This window comes from Chironomus tepperi, unplaced genomic scaffold (assembly GCF_022539635.2).
Source record: "Chironomus tepperi strain 1889 unplaced genomic scaffold, CSIRO-AGI_Ctep_v1 contig_453, whole genome shotgun sequence".
NCBI lineage: Eukaryota > Metazoa > Arthropoda > Insecta > Diptera > Chironomidae > Chironomus > Chironomus tepperi.
In genome coordinates this window covers 301,664-321,943 of record NW_027226575.1, presented here as the reverse complement: position 1 = coordinate 321,943, position 20,280 = coordinate 301,664, and the positions used below count along the sequence as shown (strand labels likewise).

The window sequence follows — 20,280 nt, the reverse complement described above, 5'->3', positions numbered from 1 at the left end:
TTTCATTCAGTTTTCACATCTGACTCACTGAAAATAGCAAATTAGTGTCCACGATGATGTGTGTGATCTATTTTTGATCTTTATACTGTGTCTACCTTTGCGTATATTACTCAAATCAACCGATGCGATGTGACTCAATCTTTAAGGCAGAGTGCCAAGGAGATTCACAAGTCAACATGATACGTTCTAAAACTCTAAGAGAGAGAGAAAAAATCGGCAAACAGGCGACATAATGAAAATAAAGAAGCGAAAATGTTGTTTTTATTATTTTATCAACATTAAGAAGATCGCGATGCGCTGAAATATTTATAACTGAAACAGAAATTGAAAGACATTAGCGATGATAACCCTGTCGAACATAAAATTATTCTTTCAATATAGGAATGAAATTTTTATTAAAATAAATTGCCGGATTAACATGAAAAGAGACTTAAAAGTAACCAAAATGCACACTTCTTTCCATTTTAAAGTTTCCGGATAACTTATTTTTTACATCTTCATCATCATCATTTTGGATATCATTTTACAGGCATGTGAAACAATTAAAATACTTTAAGTTGAGGAGAGAAAATAAGCAGAATGAGAATCTAATCGGGTGTTGGATGAAAATAAGCGGAAATTGTTACGGAAAGTGAAATTGGATTGATTTCAGTTTGCTTAGATTGAAAATTTGAATTTTTGAAAACCGTTTAATTTTGAATGGTCAAAAATCAGCTAAATTTGAATTTTTGAAAACCGTTTGAACTTGTTAATAGCCGCTAAAATTTGAATTCTCAAAAATGAATAAAATTCAAATTTTTGAAAACCGTTAAAATTAAATGTTGAAATTTCTGAACTTGCAAGTTCAGACAAATTTATGCCAGACAATTTTATTGCCATCAACAGCCAAAACAATCTCGTCCATGTCCCATCGGCATTAAAAAAATTTAAGATATAAACACAAAAAATAAGAAGTCTGCGTCATTTCAGTAGCGCGTCTAACTCAAATCCGTTGTGTCTGTGTGTATGCAAGTCAGTCTCAAATGACGCAATAAATTGCAGTTCAAGATGTACATATAGAAACGAATATAGCACAAGAAAAGGAAAGAAAAACTTATTTTTTGTGTTGATTCTTCTTCACTTTTTTTAATTTTTTGTTTCGTGCCGCGAATATCTAAAAATAAAGTTTTCGTGTAATATTCATCTATATGTACATTGATTCCAATATGTATATGCTCGTCCAATGTATAAAGTCTCGAAAATGAAAATGAAAATTGAGAATAAAATAAATTATTTTGCGATGAATATGCGAGATCATGACTGGAGTACGTTAAACCGTATATCCATAACACATATATATAAGCTCATTACCCAATTTAGGTAAACAGCATAAAAATATGACCTGTTGAGAATCTACAGACAAATAATAAGCTCAATGCACATTAAATATTGAATTCATTACTTATGAAAAGTCATATAGTCACAAAATCAACACACTTGATCTGCTAAAGTCGCGCAATAGTCTACCAAATATGGAAATTTTGTTTTCTCAATTGGTACTGTCGTTGATTTTATTATTACGAAACTCAACTTTTTGTCTTTTTTTGTTATGCTGCAAAAAAAAAAATTAATTTCCTTGCCTTTATATTGATGTATTGAATAGCAAAAAAAAATCTTATTAATCCAGCCTGTTGCGAGCTGGTTAGGTTGATTGTTTGTGGGCTTATAGGGAATAATGTTAATGTTGACTTATTATAGCTGCTGAAATTTAATTGAAAATGAAAGTTTTACACAAATTTCGTGTGAATCTATTTGGCATTTGACAAGACTTTTTGGTAATTAAGGTTGTTTATAAAGTCATTAAATTTGCTGTTATGCGATGTATGATTAAATAAGATCTACGACATATTAATTGTAGATTGTTCGATATATTAATTAACATCATGATTTTGGTGTTATTGAAGGTCGTTAAAAAGAGGAGGTGGATATCCAGCCCTCGAAAAAATGTCTGCAAAACATCCAGCAAAGTCAAAATATTTCCAAATTTTTTATTTCTCTTTTCATTGGCGCCAATCACTCTTATCCAGGCTATATATCATATTTATTAATTTAAATTTCGTTCATGTGCGAACTGATGGACGTTGAACTGATCAGCTGCTATGTTTCTGGTTCGCAAAAAAACAGAGAAAAAAACATTAAGAAAATCTCATTTAATCACGATTTCGTAATCATGTTTGAGTGAATTATTAATATTACTACATTATTAAGTATAAGTTACTGTTCATGTCAGATTTTAGCGCGATATAAAGTCTAAATGAAAACGAAAGTGCAAATAAGTATTAGCAGAAGAAATTGCGATATTTAAAATGAAATTAGTTGGAATTTATGAGCAATGCGACAGCTATAATTTATTAATATCCATTTTTGGCATAGGCAATGTGTAAATTTGTTACAATTAACTAGAAATTACTGAGAAATTAAAAATGAATTTGCAACGGATAAATAATTTTTAAATTTATGACAAATTCTGAACGTAGCTTTAGTCCCTTTTTTCTGATCTTCAGTTTTATTCAAAATTTCAATCAGAAAACATCAAAAAGTACTTTAATTTAATTATTAGACTCATAATTGCTGTTCAATGAACACAGATTGTTGCAACTGTTCAAAGGAGTTACGATATTCATAAGATAAATGTCAAACTAAGGAAATTCAATGGTCCAAGGCAAATAACATAATGATTTCATTAAAATATTGATGAAATTCAAAGAATAGGCATAAATCTAGGTTGTTAAGTCCTTATTCGGTCAGTAAAAAAAACATTCACGGACAAACAAAATAAATAAAAAGTCAACTGCAGCTAAATAGGAATACAGTCTGAATAATAGAGCCAACAAAAATACCTTAAGGCCATATGATTCACAAATTTCATCGTCTCGCTTCTTCTCATCACAATCGGCATTACACAACAATAAAAAAATTAGTCAAACGGATATTTTTAATGATAAATTTCTATTAAATTACATAGAACATGCACATTATGAACCGCATTATGATTAGTTTTGACATTTGGTGTCCATTTGGCAGCTAATTTTTGATGATCAACACCCAAAATGCGATTAGATTCACTAATTTATCCTACAGATGGTCAAGAATTATTGCTTCTCATCTCACTTCCAATATACACAATTTCATTTTCATTGAAACGTAAGAAATATGTGTACACACTGATAGACAAATGCCGTCAACGTTTGTCGTCGTCAAATACTAACAAAATAACTCGCGCGCGCTCACAACTTATAACATGTGTTTAGGTCTCTTTTTTTACCGTACGCTGTTGTTGTATTGGCGCTTACTTGACTTATTTTTTCACTCTCTCACGATTTATCACAGCCAGAGTTTTCATTTTCAATAAATGTAAGATATATTTATATTTATACATTGTGGATGGTGACTTAGAGGTATATCTTTTACATCTTTATGGCTTTTCTAAATGACTTTGCAAATTGCATTACATCATAAGCACTTACAGGCTTATTTTACTGTGAAATCTACTCGAATTGCTAGTATTTCCATGTATTGCTGAGAAATGAAATCATAAGAATAATTTAGTAGATTATTGGATGTGTGTCATTAGGATTTTGACGCGTTTGAGTTAATTAGTCATGTTTTTATATACTTTAGTGTCGTTTTGTGGCGAACAAGTGAAATACTGGATCTATTCCAACCCAGAATCACTAAAACAATTGCAAAGTTGACTATGATCACCAAAAAATAATCTTCAAGTCATTCACATCGATCTTACCTCCTTAATAAAAATATTTCGCACTTGATCCAACAAAATAGCTATCTTGATTTCAATTCATCAACAAATCCAATGCTGGTTTTAGAAGTTTTTCTGTTTAAAATTCCGCAATCTCGTGAAACCACAGCATGGCGCCTGTCACGTTATTTATTCGCGAGTAAAATAGTAATAAGAAGATTGGCAATGACACGGACTTAAATGTATTATTTTATCATTTAAAATGTATATTACTCTTAAAATTTATCTATGACAGTTCGTCTTCAAGTTCATGACTAAAGTGATAATTAATTATTGTCTTTATTACTGTTACATTATTCACGCTTTCCAGAAGAAATTTTTTCGGGATATATATTTTGACATGCGGTAAAAGGTAATTGATTTTTTTGAAAGCAAAAATCAATTTTTATGAAAAATGATGCTCATCTCACGTCAGATGTGATGGGTTTGAGATAGTTTGGATGTTAAGTTAGGTTGATGGCTGGAACGCAGTTGGCTAACTGTCATATATGCTCTGAACAATTAAACTAGGACTTAGCAACCAAAATTGTCATAGACTGCGTCTACCGGGACTATTCTAACCTCAAATTACTTAGTCCGAGTCAATATGACAATTTTACACTTTTCAGGTGCTTGATCACTGGCTCTTTAGTCTAGAACCCAATCATCCTCCCAAACTGCTAAAAAGACAGCGATATAATCTAAAAGATCACACATAACCTCGAAATCTGTGCAAAATTACAAAAATATTCTCAATGTTCTCCAATATTTACGTCTCACAATATTCACAAAACGAATTGGCAAAGATAATTATTTTCTGACAAATGATAAAAGAAAAAACCATTAATTTTAAGATTGGCAGGTCATGCCATTGTGAAAGTGTGAAAATATGTTTCTTTCAATCACAAAACTCTTCCGCATCATTCAAAAATGAGAAATTCTTGTTTCACAATAAACCTAGCATAACTAAACAATCGTTATGTTTATTATTCTAATAAATGATGCGTTGCATAACGATAAAAATCAGTTGCATATGCTGCATTGAAGAACTTGTATGTTGTTTTGCCTCGCGGGGACATTTGGATGATGAATGATGACATAATGGAAAGAATTCTTTTGCTTTTATCTTCTTTTTGTTGTTGGAGGATTCATAAAACTTAAAGTATGGTGTAAAATAACTCATATAAATTATAATTTGAATCTTTTTCATGTGACCCAGTTATTTTCCCAAGCATTTCTACTAGAAATAGTAAAATAGTCTCATTTAAATGACAATATATGCTCATTGTTTTTGAAAAGTAAGTATCTATGTCGATAAATTAAATAATAAACAAAAAGAGAGACAATTCATTGTAAGCATCCATTTAGTTAATAATGGAAGATATTTCCATTCATGCAATGAAAGAAAAAGTTTTAAAATAAAATCTTTATTGCCGTAAAAAATTTCTTTCTTTGATGCCACATTCCCGATGATGAATGCTTTAAAATTTGATACAGAATATGAAAGCATTAATATGCGATATTCTCGGCATGAAATAAAGCAGTCTTGTGTTGTTAAGTAGACATTAGTTGGCACAACTTGACATCTTTTATCATCTTTTTAGCTTCATGTGATATCTCACCTTTGAGTCTGTGGTGTTGATACGTCTGATATTTAAGCTGATAAGATTTGATTGCTTTGTTGATTTGCAAAAGCTTAAGTTTAGCTTGAAATTTTGGATTTTTTTCTGTTTCACACTATTTAAGTAGAATTATGATAGATTTTCTAGAGAAATGAGTAATACTATTGTTTAATTTTAGAATTATTGACTAACAACTTCGTGTTTTCACAAGAAACATGCTTAAAAGAACTGTTAATGAATATTTAATGAATTTAAACAAATTATTGCAATTTATCAAAACAAATTTAGCATTGAGCAACGTTAGAACTGAGCAACGTTAGCATTGCTAACAAATTATTCAACTTGATTCAAATTTAAAATTTCCGTTACAAGTCATAATTCAAAATGATCATTTTTGTCAACAAATACTAATTCAATTCAATTTGAACAACTAAATTTGCATCAAATATTAATCTACACAAAACACCATGCAGGTATATTGTGAAAATACTACACATACGCACACCACAGCTTCCACTCACGAGATTTCATCCTCTGTAGATTTCAAAAATGAACCATATGTGAAAATATATTTATTTATTGATCTTACTCATTCTGATTGAAGTTACAACCGCCCTCGATCATTTCAATATCGATGATGTTTCTCGCAATATCGATTGATGATTTGAATTGAAATTGTATGAATAAAATCACTTGACGTCGATAGGAAATGAGAGAGCATTTTTATTTATTCAATGTAAGAACAATGACTACCAATAAAAATCTTGTTAAAGTACTGATGCACTCATATCTATCGACATCTGTACGATTATATTACAATATTTATGGCAATTAAAAGTTGAAATTAAAAACAGACTGGCAGCCATACGTAGTAAAGGAATCAAATAGAAAATATTTATTAATTGAGATATGACCTTGAGTCACTATTTTAAGATACTTACATGTATCACTATCATAACAGTCAGCCGCTACCATACACATTCATTAACGAAATGCGGTTGAACTCATAGATTTCAATATCTGAATGAATACATTATTATAAATCCATAATTTTTTTGCTTCTTAATGTGTCGAATTCTTCATTTAAATATTTTAATCATCATGAATGGGATTATCGAAAGCTTTAGATGTATGTATTGTGGCTCATCTGTATTAATGGAAATTGAAAATTTGCATGTGAAAGAGTCAATCACCCACGGAAATATTTTTCTTGTGTTGTAATAAAAAATTTATAACTAGCATTTTATAGTCATCTTATGTAAATAAATTTCAGTATATTTTGATTATATTTGTGTGGTGAATCTTATAGACAGACATTTATGATCATATAGCTCTTGAGATTTCTCATTTTTCATGTAGAATATGAGATGACTTCTGTTCATGATTTCTATAAATAATCAAGTTAAGGTCAAAGTTATTAAGATATAAAATGTTGGAACTGATGTTTGAGCGTTTAAAAGATTTGATTTTTTATTGGTTTGTAACGTATTTATTAAATTTGAATATTTAAGTTGATTTCAAATATTTTTAAGATTCAAATTTTTAACGGATTTTAAATTCAGATTTTTAACGGATATTTTCAAATCGAAATTCAATTTTTCAACGATTTTTTAAAATTTAAACTTAAAATTATGAAGCTATACATGGCATATGCTGCGAACTTTATTGCATAAAAATCCTTGAAATAAATGTAAAGAATTCATATCAATATTTTATTGCTGAATAATAAAAGTTTAAATTAATTTTTTCTGTTAATAACCGATAATTTTTTCATAAAATATATATAAATATCCCATCAGACATGAAATATTTTCCTCTCACATTCAATTCTCAATCTCCTCATCTCTTTTTCAATTAAAAATATTCTAAAAGCCGTCAATCTTGCTCATATTTTTATTAAACTACATCTCATTCGAATCGAGTATCAGTTGCGTCTAATTCCCTTTTATTGAATTTAACAATTAGCATGTGCCTCAAGTCATAGTAAACACACATTTTCATAGAATGCTGTATTATTATTAGCATTTTAACGTATCGAATATCAGCCAGCATGTTGTGCAAATATTTACTCGGTCGTACGGCTGTCTAACCTTGAGATGTAATTAGTGATGAAAGAAGAGGTAGAGTAAGGATTGGATGTCCTGAAAACAGTTTGATAAGCATATTTTTGGAGTGAAATGAAAGTTTTTGACACAATTTTTGCAGCTAAAGCTAAACAAACAGCAAAAAGGTGGAGAACACTTAATGTCAAGCAATTACAGCTAAAAGAATCGACCGATTAATAGGAAAGATAATTTTTTCGGCTTAATTTTCTTAAAGTCAAAAATTAAAAGCAATTATATTAAAGAAGGTTAATTAAGTTAATTACAATTAATATTTATAGCCTTCCCTCATTCGATAATTAATTGAAAATTTCCATTTTTTCTCTCAACATTTTTCATTTAAAATGTAAACATTTCGATAACTTAAATATGAAGAAGAGAAAAATTATGTTGCAGTCTGACAAATGAAGGCTGTAATGCAGGGGAATTGCAACTGGAATTGTAGATTTAATTGAATTTTGACTGTTAAGCTGGAATTGCTTAAATTTTGAATTTTTTTGAAAAAATGTGTTCACCTGAAGAATTTAAAGCTCAAAATTCAGCTCAATTTAGCAGTTTACTGAAATTCAAAGGTTTTAAAATGTTCTTCAGTAATGAGCAAAGCGATTACTACTATAATTTACTTCTTTATTACTTCAGAAACAACATTTTACATTGAATTTTAAATTTCTGCAAATTTTAATTGATTGTAAACAAACATAGAAAAAAATGGCAGGAAAATTTTCAATACTCATTGTCTCAAATCCCTTTTTGCTACCGCACCCTGAACTACAACACTTTTTATACACAAAATCAACTTTACAGTAGCACTTTATCTTTCAATATGCATCATGTTCAATTAATTTTAAGCTTAAGCTCTACATGTTGGATAAAAACAATCTTTCGATTTATGATTATTGCATTGAACTCAACTTACAAGCAGCACCGATCGAGTGAAAGAGCATAATATTAATGAGCAAAAAATTTAAAATGAAAGCAGAAATGGGAAGAAGATTTATTGGAAATTGTTTGCCAATTTATATCGCACATCGATATTATTGTTTGACACATAACCGCACAAAAAAAAAGTTTCATGCATAAATCTTTTTGGGATGAAAAGCATTGAGAGATAAAAATGGGTAAGAATTTGTTGTGAGAAATGCATCATAATTTATTTTATTGCTGGATTTTTATTGCTTTTCAATTGACTCCATCTGAGAGCATACATAACAAGCAAATGCTGAATGTAATGGATGAATGGGTGCCGAGCATCAATAAACAACAATTACAGTGTAAAATAAATAAAAAAGAAAGAAAAAAAAAATCTGGAAAACTTTTCAACATGCTGACTTTCTTACCCATAGTGTATGCAGTTGTGAGCTCATAATTGATTAGATCCGATTAATGTTATTATTAGTTGGGTGCTAAGGAGGGTTATTTATTAATTAGTATTGAAAGAAGCTAATTTTTTATGATTTGTTAATTTTAATACTTCCGATATCACATGTAAGAGTGAAAATCAGTCGTTGGATTACTCTATTAAATGTTTAACGGGTTTTTCAAATTCAAAATTTTACATTTTGACGGTTTTGTTTACAAAATTCCAAATAAAATTGAGATAAAATTAAATACAATCGAATTATTGGCAGAAATATCCAGCTGCTTCTTGTTTAAATTAACAGAACATAAAATAGTCTCAGTTACGATCATCCTCAATAGTTTCGATTGTTAAGAATCACATAAAAATCACAGCTAATTTGATTTTAAGCTATTTAATCTTCCATCAACTTTTCCAATTGAATAAAGAAATAATTTCCAATTGTTCTCAACACTTCATATACTAAGCTGCATAGCTGCATTTTAAATACTTTTACATATTGCTAAGATATCTTTTTAAATGAATTCATTGCGTGTAAAGAATAATCCTATAAAATTTAATTGCATTTATTTTATCTCTTATTCTTTACAATTTTATTCAGATTTATCTAAATACTTTCTTTAAAGAGTTACAAAATGACTTTATTATGTACATATATAAATGCTAATGTAAGCTACCATTACCAGATCTTGGATGTTTAGGAATGCAATTACTTACTTTTTGTTCTTTCATTACACGCAATGACAAAGCTTCAAAAGATATGTTTGGAATTCAAATTACTAGAAATCATGAGATGATTGAGAATATATAAAATTAGAGATCAAAACAGTTAGACATGCTTGAGTTCAATGAGTTTGCATAATTTTATTCTGATTTTCCCGCCATTTTCTATAAATATTCAGAATTTAACTTTCCAGGCAGAATTGCATTAAAGTCAAGATGTTTCTTACTTTGCTCACTTCCAAATAATAATTTAAATTCAATTAAAATGCATATAAACATCAAATTAATACAAAATTTGTAAACTAAAATATTGAATTGAAAATGTAAACAAAAATGTTTGTTTACAAATTTTCGTGAAAATTATTAATAAAATGCAATCAAAGTAATCAATGCAAATCAAAACATACACAGTTGTGTCTCACTTTAATTTAAAATTACACATTTCCCGTCAAAAAAATTAATTTTAAAGTCAAGCTCAATCCAGACTCGAAATGTAAGTCAATTGCTTCGCATAACAATCTTGAATATGATTAAATAAGAAGAAAATTGCGTAACATAATAAAGTTCAGCTTACTTATGCATAATCATAAATTAAGAGACATATAATTTATCAAAAAATATAGTCATTATCAGTTTTTTTACGATCAGTACTACTTACATTGATTTACATACAGCCTAATCGACAGCAAATAAGAGATTAAATATTTTTTATTAAAAAAACTGGTTGCTCAGATTTAAAATTCAAACTTTGTTTTTACGACTAAATAATCTGCAGTCAATTTTGTAATGATAATGAATCGGATAAGTCTAATAAGCGAGTTTCATTAAGCACAACATGCTCCATTAACTAATAAATATCTTCGTAGGGTGTGCATGTGAGAAAACCTAATGAGACAGCTTCATTAATTCCATTCAATAAAAGTAATTCTCTCCTTTGTTCAGTGATGATTACCTTCATTGAATTATTTCGACATAAACATTTTGATTGCCACGAGCCAATTGGTGGATTCTAAATCCTCAGGGGTATTTTGGAATATTCATACGATGAAATGCGTGAAAATGTCTTAATTTTCATTCCTTTCATCTCTTTCTTGCTAAATTGACGCTTCATGTTAAGAAAAGTGATGAGTGGAAGTTGCAAGCTTTGCCTTAAGCGCAGTTCTTGTCATGAAGATCACTAAATATGTCTGGAATGCATTACAAATCGGAAATCAGATTTTAACGGATTTTTCAATTTTGAATTCCTTTGTTGACAACTTGTATCTCTTTAAAATTCAAAGCAAATTCAATTTAATCTGATCAAGTAATCCAGTCACTCATTGTGTAAATCACATACCTACCTTATCCTCTGTAAAATTGCACATAAACACAATTTCTTGCAAGAAAAAAATTTAATGTACTTTAAACTTCGTTTTCTGAAATTGACGATTGGCATCCAATTATCGCACCACAATGAAAATTACAATACAGGCGCGATTGTGTTAAGATGATTGTAATCACAATTTAATGTTCTTCAATTATCTCATGTCGTATTTCTTACTAAAAAACTTCTTATTCATGTTCTTTTCATTTACTTTTATTTTTTTGCAGGGTGATTATCGGCGCACCAAAAGCAGATACCTCAAAATTCCAACCCGGTGTGTATAATGCTGGTGCTGTATATCGATGTGACATCTCAGATGATAATCGCTGTCAGATTATACATTTTGATTCGAATGGTGAGTAAATAAAGAACATAAAAACGCCTACTTTGGTGGCAGGCAGACTTAAAACTTTGTCTGTCCTTATGGATTTACTAACGAAGTAATTAACATTCATATTGAATACAAAAACACTCATATTATACAATTTCTACACTATTTCTAAAAGTCATCAACCCTAAGTTTCCTATTTTAATCATTTTGTATCTTTTAAATTAATTTAAATCAGTGACAATTTAAGTTTATGTACACATTTCAATTTAAAGATGATTTCAATTATTTTGTGTAATTTATTGTCAACTATTTGAGTACTATGGAAGTGATGAATAGCTTAGATTATGTTTTATGGATCAATTCAGCTCTAAAATTGAATTTTTGATGAATTTTGTATTCATCAACATTTGTAAGGGTGTGAAACTAAGATTCAGGAGAAATAACAGTAGAAATTATGCAAATTTAAATCTGAAAAAGCCGTTGAAATTGAATTTTGACATTTTCGAGTTGAATTTGAATTTTATTCATGAATTTTTTGAATTCTGATCTCAATCTCACAATTTAAAGCCACATAAACTCAATAATCCCCAAAAACACTTCTTTACAAAATTTCCAATCCAATTCATACCAAAAAAAGCAACAATCCACGCAATGTTCTTCAAAACCTTAAAGAAATGAACAACATTAGTCAATTAGTATTCATGTTGCATTTCTGCTTACCAATTGAATATCGTGTCTTCAAGTTAACGACTAAATGAACTCAGTAAAGAAGAAGAAAGCCTTTTGTTGGTCAATATTTGCCTGAGTTCTGCGTGCGTGCTATTAACAACTTTTTATTTACATTACGTCATTTCAATTCTTTAAATTTTCAAAGATTGTGACTTTATTTTATGTTTTCTGAGAAAATTAAACAATCGGGTAATGTTGTGCCTCACTGTCAAGGTGCAAAATATTCATGACCGGATTTGACAAAATGGGATTTTGCCTTATTTTGTCTATTTCGATCTGACTTAACCGTTATAAAAGTTAAAATTTGAAAACTCATAAAAATATGTGCAGGAACATAAATTAAAAATTCCAATCACAATCATCAATGCTTTTTAGACAATGATGATGTCGAACGGGTAATATATTTGCGGTTCATGGTCAGCATAAAAACATGAAAGAATCGCGAATTTTATTTTTTATTGAGAAATCCGAAAATTTCATAAATAGAATTTCAGCAGCAATAAAAATGAGATTAAGATTCCTATCAATATCAAAGTTATTCAAATATTTATGTGTCTAATGCCTTCTGTCTGTTTAAAATCTTCTCATTCTCTTTTAAACAATCGAAATTCTTGTGATTTCTTCAAGCATTGAAGTTGTTTTAATATTTTTGGAGTATTTTCCGAGCAGCATAAGCTATAAGGGAACTGTCATGGTGGCGTTCGAGATGTTTAAGGTTAGGATTCATTGGAAACATCCAGAAACTGCAGGAAATTCTCTTAAGGATTCATTTTGTGATCAATTCTGAATTTATTATCTGTTATAACGGCCATTTGTAATTTAAATTATATTTAAATGTAACATAGTTGTTTACCCCGTTTCATATAAAGATTCAGTCTGTATTAGAACTTCAAACAATAAACATTGATATTATTATTGCAAATTTAAAACAAAAATCGCTAAGTAGGCGACGTTTCAGTGCTTTGGCGACCTTACAGTGCTGCTCTGGTTTACTTTGAAAGTCGTTCACTTGAATTTGCTGTCTTTCAACTCATCTGCCACACCTAAAATCCAAAATTCCACATTGTAAGTCAAAATTAACAAATCCTCAGCATATATGCAAAAATAATCCCATCGTGAATCACTCCAAAAGTCAAGTCACTTTAAAACCATACAAAAATATCTCAAAGGAAGTGCATCAAAAACACTCAAAAAGAATAGGAAAGAAGCCATAAAAAAAGAAATGATAAATATAATTCACACATATACCTTACTATTTATTAAACACAAACGAAATTCTCTGTAAAATGCTCTTGATTTTATAAGCTGCTGTTTCTTGTTTGTTGTTACTTAATTTTTTTAGTACTCAATGAATGCACTTCTGAAGAGGATGGAAAATAGCTTCAATGGGAATCTTTTATGTCATCATCTTCATGATACATACTTATTTTTATCTATCACGTTTAGCGTCTAGCTGTTTCTGTTTTGTGGATGTGGATAGGGATGGGAACTTGATGGATTTGGACATAAAATTCATTTAAAATTTTAACTGTCAGCAAGAATTTGAATTTTTTGGAATTCTTTAGATTCAGAATTCAAATAATTCTTGACCGTTATATTTCAAATATTTTTTGACCGTTATTTTTCAAATATTATTAAACCGTTAATTTTCAAAGCTTACTTGATTGTTTTTCAATATTATGTCATGATCACATCCATGACCCTAGCTAGTGTTGGCTTTAAGCTGACCATAGATACAAAAATCAACAAAATGCTCATCCCTTGAACTCTAAATTCATAAGAAATTCACTGTATAAAGAGGAAGATTCCCTTTACGTGATCGCTTTAACCTTTTTTTTTTCATAAAAAAAATCTCGCACAAACAAAACACGAATCATGAGCTGCGTCTGAGTAAGTAAAAGAAAGAGAAAAGAATCTTGTCGAATTCATTTCATTATTTACTTTAGTGTTGAAAGCCATGAGACATGTACGTAGATAGGAACCATCCTCCAGTTAATATCCAGATGTTTTCATTGTCGATTTTTATATCATCATCTTATGGATGAGAAAGAGATATATGTGCATTGGAAATAACACAAAAATAAGTTGTGTAAACATTCATTGAATTTGAAGGCATTAACTGAGATTTTTTTAAAACTTCCATTACTGCTGCTGTAAAGCAGTAAGAACAATTTTCTGTAAAAAATTCATGTCTTCAGATACACAAAAGCAAGCAAAAAGAAAAGGCTGTGATGACAAATCGTTGGATAAATAAACACTGTCGTGTTGCATGTTTAAGCACATTCCTCAATGTCTCTCGCGATCGCCATCAGTCTAATTGAATTTATGTGAAGAAAATAACTAAAAGTATGCGAAAAAATTGATGTAGCTTGAAAATATGTCAAAATAAACATCAAATCGTCTTCGAGCGTCAATGGGAATTTTTATTTTAATTTTGAACTTTCTTAATTGAATTAACATGTACAAATTTTTCGTGCTTAAGTGATGATCTGACAACTTTTTTCGTAGATAAACAAATGTTAGCATTGAGTTGATTATTCAAGGTAGTTAGTATGATGATTTTTAGCTTTTTTCTCTAATCATTTGATGGTTCTACATAATTGTCGGATTATTTTGCGGCTTATTATTGAATTGTTAACTAGGTGTAGTCTTAATAGCTTTATTAAAAGGAGATTCTCATGAGAATGGTCAATATTTACGAGTTAAATGTTCTCATTAGAGTTGAATTAATTATTTAACGTTGCGATGGCTTAGTTTTTGTTAATCCAACGGTCAACAACTCATGAATATTGTAAATAATCGAATTAATTGTTCAAATTGAAGTTTGTTTTGAATTTTCTATTCAAAACCTTACAATTTTGGCGTCATATCAAAACCTTACAATTTTTTTGAATCAAAAAATGCCTATTCAAATTTTTGAATTACGTTGAATTTGAATTTTGGTCATTTGACATTATCTCAATGTTTTTGTTATAATATTGAATGTTTTATGTATTTTAAAAGAAATTAGTATCTAAATTGAATAGCTGGGGCTCTAAAACACCAAACAAACTGTTTCTTAACAGCCATGTCTTCTGCCAAAACAATCAGAACACCAAGTAAAATTTTCTCGGTAAAAACACTTTCATTTTTGGTCAGGTTTTTGACACAATTTAACAGTTCATCTAGCTGTTGTCTGATTCTATGAATCCATAGTAGCAAAACTGTTGTTTCATTTCATTAAACTTAGTCTTTATGATGTCTACGACATGCATTTATGATGCATAATGTAATATAATAAGCTGCCGTTGTTTTCATACCAAAGGTTGCTGTAAAGGCATAATGAAGCAGAAGAAGATAATGAGCGAGAAAAAATAACACAAAATTCTGCTGAATTTTTGCACCAAAAGGCGAAGGTCGTCTGAATATATTCATAAGATAGCAAAAAGGCATGAGCATGATATGAGTAAATAATTGGCATTTCTCTCAGAGTATAAAATATTAACAATCAATTGAGCATTAGTCACGCCATTTGAAAATAATGACTTGAAAAAAATAAGGGAATTTAAATCATTTACCTTGTTATGTAAGATTAATGTTATGGCTTGGTATGGCCATTAACTGGTTTATGATCATTCATAAAATTTGATATCATAAAATTCCAATTAATTCATTCTTATTCTGATGATACGATGAGGAAACTGAAGATTTTTAACGATTGAGACATGTCGACATTCTGCAATTTTCCTTGTGCTATAAACTCCGAAAAAATTTCCGAGGAGCTCATAAAAATGTGTAAAGAATTGTGTACAAAATGAAGGCCCTTCAGTCACATGTCAATCACCAAATTCTTGCGTGTAATTTTCTAAAAATATATGCGCAATAAATTTAAATGTCCACATCGATGTGTGTGCTCATGCAACATATATATTTATGAATGCACATATCTCATTTTAATATGAGAACAGATTAACTGTTTATGTCAACAAATACACTTGGCCAAGTGATGAAAAATATGATTATTATTAGTTCCACTTTGGTTTACATAAATCACTGAAATTTGTAATAAATTTTGAGTTTTGAGAGCAAATTGGGAATATTTTTGTAACGGTTGAAAATATTTTGAAATGTCTTGCAAATTTTTTCGAGTTTTTAAAAACCGTTAATCAATTAATTGTGAAATTCTTCATTTTTTTGACTCCGCTCTTAATACTAAATTTATAAATAGAATACCCAGTAAACCATGCAGCAACTCAGAACAACATCATTCTGTCGACACCCGCTGATATTTTTCTTCGACCACGATTTTTGTTTACTTAATTTAAATGCAACTGATTGATAAATCGAGCAATTTAAATGCATTCTCTGCTTTCCTGTCTTTGTTTATTTATGTATTATCTCCAAAACCACAACTGCAATCAAATTGCTCATGTGAATAAATGTGCATGACAATTTTTTTTGATAATAAATTGACTACCAAGAAATTAGGCTTTTATCTATAAATAAAAACATTGAATTGTAAATAAATTGCTCTTTGATGACTTAATGAACAGTACGACGTCAACAGGAAAGAGGAAATTCAATTTAAAAAAATGAAAGAAAAACAAAATCAATTCTTTGGAAAATAAATTTATGAGTTTTATTCAAAAAATGTCGAATCCAAACAATGAGAGATTACTTAAAACAATTTAAGCCGCTGACTTTACTTTACAGCTCGCGTCACGTTTCATCAAAAAACTGTCTTCTTTATAAATTCACCGTCATCCTTCGTGATTTTGAGTGCATTGAGGTTGAACAGTAAGGGCTAATGTGTGTCGATGGATTTTGTTATGGAAATTCAATTGATTTTGCGTAAAATTGATTGAATTTGAGTGGCATAAGTGAATTTCAAGGTTTAAAAGATGAAAATTCAATTCCAAATTAACAATTTTTAAAGCTTTCAAATTTTGGCGGGAGATTTTGTTTACATTCTCACCTGACAAATATTGTCATCAAAAACTCGCTTGATTTGCATTTTGAATATATGAAAAATGTTAAAGATTGTTTAATTTGAGTGAGCAAAGCTGTTTTTAATATAATAAATCAGCAAATCGCCTTAAAATTGATAAAATTTTAGAATTCTGTCTGAAAATGATCAAAAGCACGTGGAAACTAACTATTCTTTTATTCAGATTGTAAATTGAACTTTGATCGATCAAATTCGATTTGGTTTACCCCAAGAAAAGCACCGCCATCAATATCGATGTCCATTGCATCATCATCCATCATGTGGACACATGTCTGTGCACTTTAAATTCATCACATGAAGTAGCCTATAATTGATACTGATTTTATTCACTTATTAATTTTAAATGATACATTAAAAACCAGAGCACAGCAACTTTATAATGTGGTTGATAAAGAAGAAATTCAAGGTCGATCAGTAGACAAAAAAAAATTGAGAAGGAAAAAAATCTTTTTATTGATTTTCGACCCACGATAAATAAAAATACAGCAAACCAGTTTCTCATCAGCCACATATTGTGTACCGCACTTTCACACAATCATAATTCAGCATTTAGTTGTGTATCATTTGAGAACTGTCAGTGGTATTTTCGGGTATTAAATTGCAAAGAAAATTAGAACTTTTAAAAAGATTCCGAAATCTTCGTCCACGGAATGCTCATAAATGGCAACATGACTATACATATCAACCTCGCTAAGCTATAGCTTTTAAACCTCAATGAGATTAACTCGGAACAGCTGCATTGAAGATCGACAGCGTACACATGAATGAACGTTGATGGAATGACAAGCAGTTTAATGATTACAGATTTCTTTCTAATATAAAATTAGTAAAAAGAAAATTTTTAAAGAAAATACAGACAAAACAGACATGATTGCCTCATTATGCATACATAGTCAAAAGTGCATCATAGATCACATCATGTTAGTCACAACAATGTTTGATGAAGACTTTTTTGATAGTTTTATTCAGTAAGATATGGCTGGGAGGGCAGGAGGCTTTGACATTTTGAAAGCTTTATTCAATAATGTCTTGGATGTAGACACGATAATCGTTAAATCAAGTGAATGACTTCTAAAAATGTTTGAGTTTTGGATTTTACAAACACAAACTCCTTAATATTCTCAAAATCACTAAACATTCCGTCCATACTCTCTTGAGACTTCATCTTATTCCTCTCATTCTCATAATCACAAACTTGAAAATGAATAAGAAGTCCGAAAAATTATTCGCCGATTGCAGAATCTTCATATTTAAGCTGTCAAATTCTTACTATAAACTCTAATGTAATCTGACGTTGCAATATTAATTAATTTATTTCAGTCGTGCGGTTTTCTTATTGTTCGCACGATGCCAATTTATATATATTTTTTTGCATGAGCATGAATGTTGCATTACATGCAGTGTATGCATAAATACATTCTATAATATACATTTTTATGCTCCAGAAGTGTCAGTCAAAGCCACAACAGTTTAATTAATTTTTATGACGTTCAATTGCTTCCAGATCGAGAATTTATTCCTTTGTGTATGAATGAAAAATTATTTTTCAATGAGTTTTGTAGAGGAAACGATGTTGTGAAATGTGATTTCAGTGGCTCAATAGTGAATTGATGCAAAGATTTCGCGTCAATTTGAAGTTCAGATGCCGTTTTATTTGGCAATTTTTTGAATGTTTTCTTAATTTTGATGCAAATATTCGCATCATTTCTCAGTTTTGATGCAATTTTTTTGCATCATTTCACAACTTTGATGCTATTTTTCGCATCTTTTCTCAATTTCGATGTAAATATTCGCATCTTTTCTCAATTATGATGCAAACTTTCGCATCATTCTCAACTTTGAACCATAAATTATTCATGCGCCTTATCAAACAGTTTAAAGCTCTTCTCTATGTGACTCCATTCGTGATCTTACAAAATAAAGATAATAATAAGTCAGTAGCATCGCACCCGAGAGAGGAGATCCACCACAATCTGTGGCGAGACGATAATTTATTAATTACATGTTATTTAGTAAACGTTTTCTTTTATAAAATAAAATGCAACAAGCTGCGTCGTCAGCATTGGTAAAGACGATAAATCGTTAAAGATAAGAGAGTGTCATTTTCAAGTTGCCTCCGTTGGCTGCTGTTCTTATTATGTACAATAGAAGATTCAGTTTTGGGATAATCTTAATAGCGTTAAATTACTGCTCATGCTATTCATTAATGGAATTTCCTTTTGTTTAAACACAACATATGCTTATGTTAAAAATGACGATGTTTATTTTTATATTGCGGCTCGTGCTGATTTGAATGGAACTGTCTTACACTCCTCAAATTACTATTTGAGTTAGAATGCGTGGTGTATTGTCTCGCGAGATTCATGCTGGTCGATTGCATCTGATTTTTTCAAACTCAATTGTTTATTTATGTCAACTAGAGCAATTGAATGAGTTTGCAGATCTAGTTTTGGAATATGTTTATGATTTACCTGATTTATGCACATAACAACTCAAATTGCACTTTAAAGACCAATAAATTTGGAAGCCAAACCTTAAAAAACTCAAACAATAACTTTAAATCATCATCCCTTGACTTAAACCATACGTTGATTAATGACTTCAATTTTACTTCCACTCAAGTCTCTTACAAATCAAAGCAATCCATTAGAGAAATTGGTGAGAAAAGGGCAATAAAAAATATTCACCTACACAAAACATTCACCGCATACCGCGCGACCACAAGACAAAAACTTTGTGTCATAGATGGCATAAAAGAAAGCATAAAGTGATCATAAAATAAGAAACTTGTTTTCTTTTTCATTTTGAACAATTTCGGGCAATTGATGAGATTAACATTAATGTCAACTATAATAAAGTAAGTTTTTTGAGATCTAAATTTTTTTTAATGGAACTGATTTATGTTACTGAAATATGAGTTAATCGAAAAAGTTCTGTTCTTCGCCCATGGACAGAAAGCAAAATTGAAAGATTTATTGTCAACGATGACAAATGTTTATATGAAAGATTGGAGGATTAATGGGAGTTCACATATAAACACATACTTAAGAATAATCATATTCGTGTGGTTTCTATTGGAATTCCTTAATGAATGGATCGAGATATGGACGATTCGTGTTTGGTCATTAAAAATTGAGTTTTATTAATATTTCTGATTTATTATATTGAAAAATAACGGTAATTTTTTGAATTTTTCATCAGCGTATTCAGCAACTATTCAGCTGAGAGTTTTGTAAACAAATTCTGTGTGAAAAGTAAAATTAATTAAGTTTTGTGGTTTATACTAAG

At 29.7% G+C, this 20,280-nt stretch overlaps 1 protein-coding gene across 2 annotated transcripts in view; it reads left to right on the top strand.

The window, feature by feature from the left end:
• The window catches only part of if (integrin subunit alpha inflated), a 54,792-nt gene that overhangs the window by 7,103 nt on the left and 27,409 nt on the right, over positions 1 to 20,280 (top strand). For both annotated transcript variants that reach the window (XM_070651082.1, XM_070651081.1), the window contains exon 3: positions 11,173 to 11,300. In XM_070651082.1, the coding sequence (XP_070507183.1) occupies positions 11,173 to 11,300 (128 nt within the window). The remainder of the gene's footprint in view (positions 1 to 11,172; positions 11,301 to 20,280) is intronic.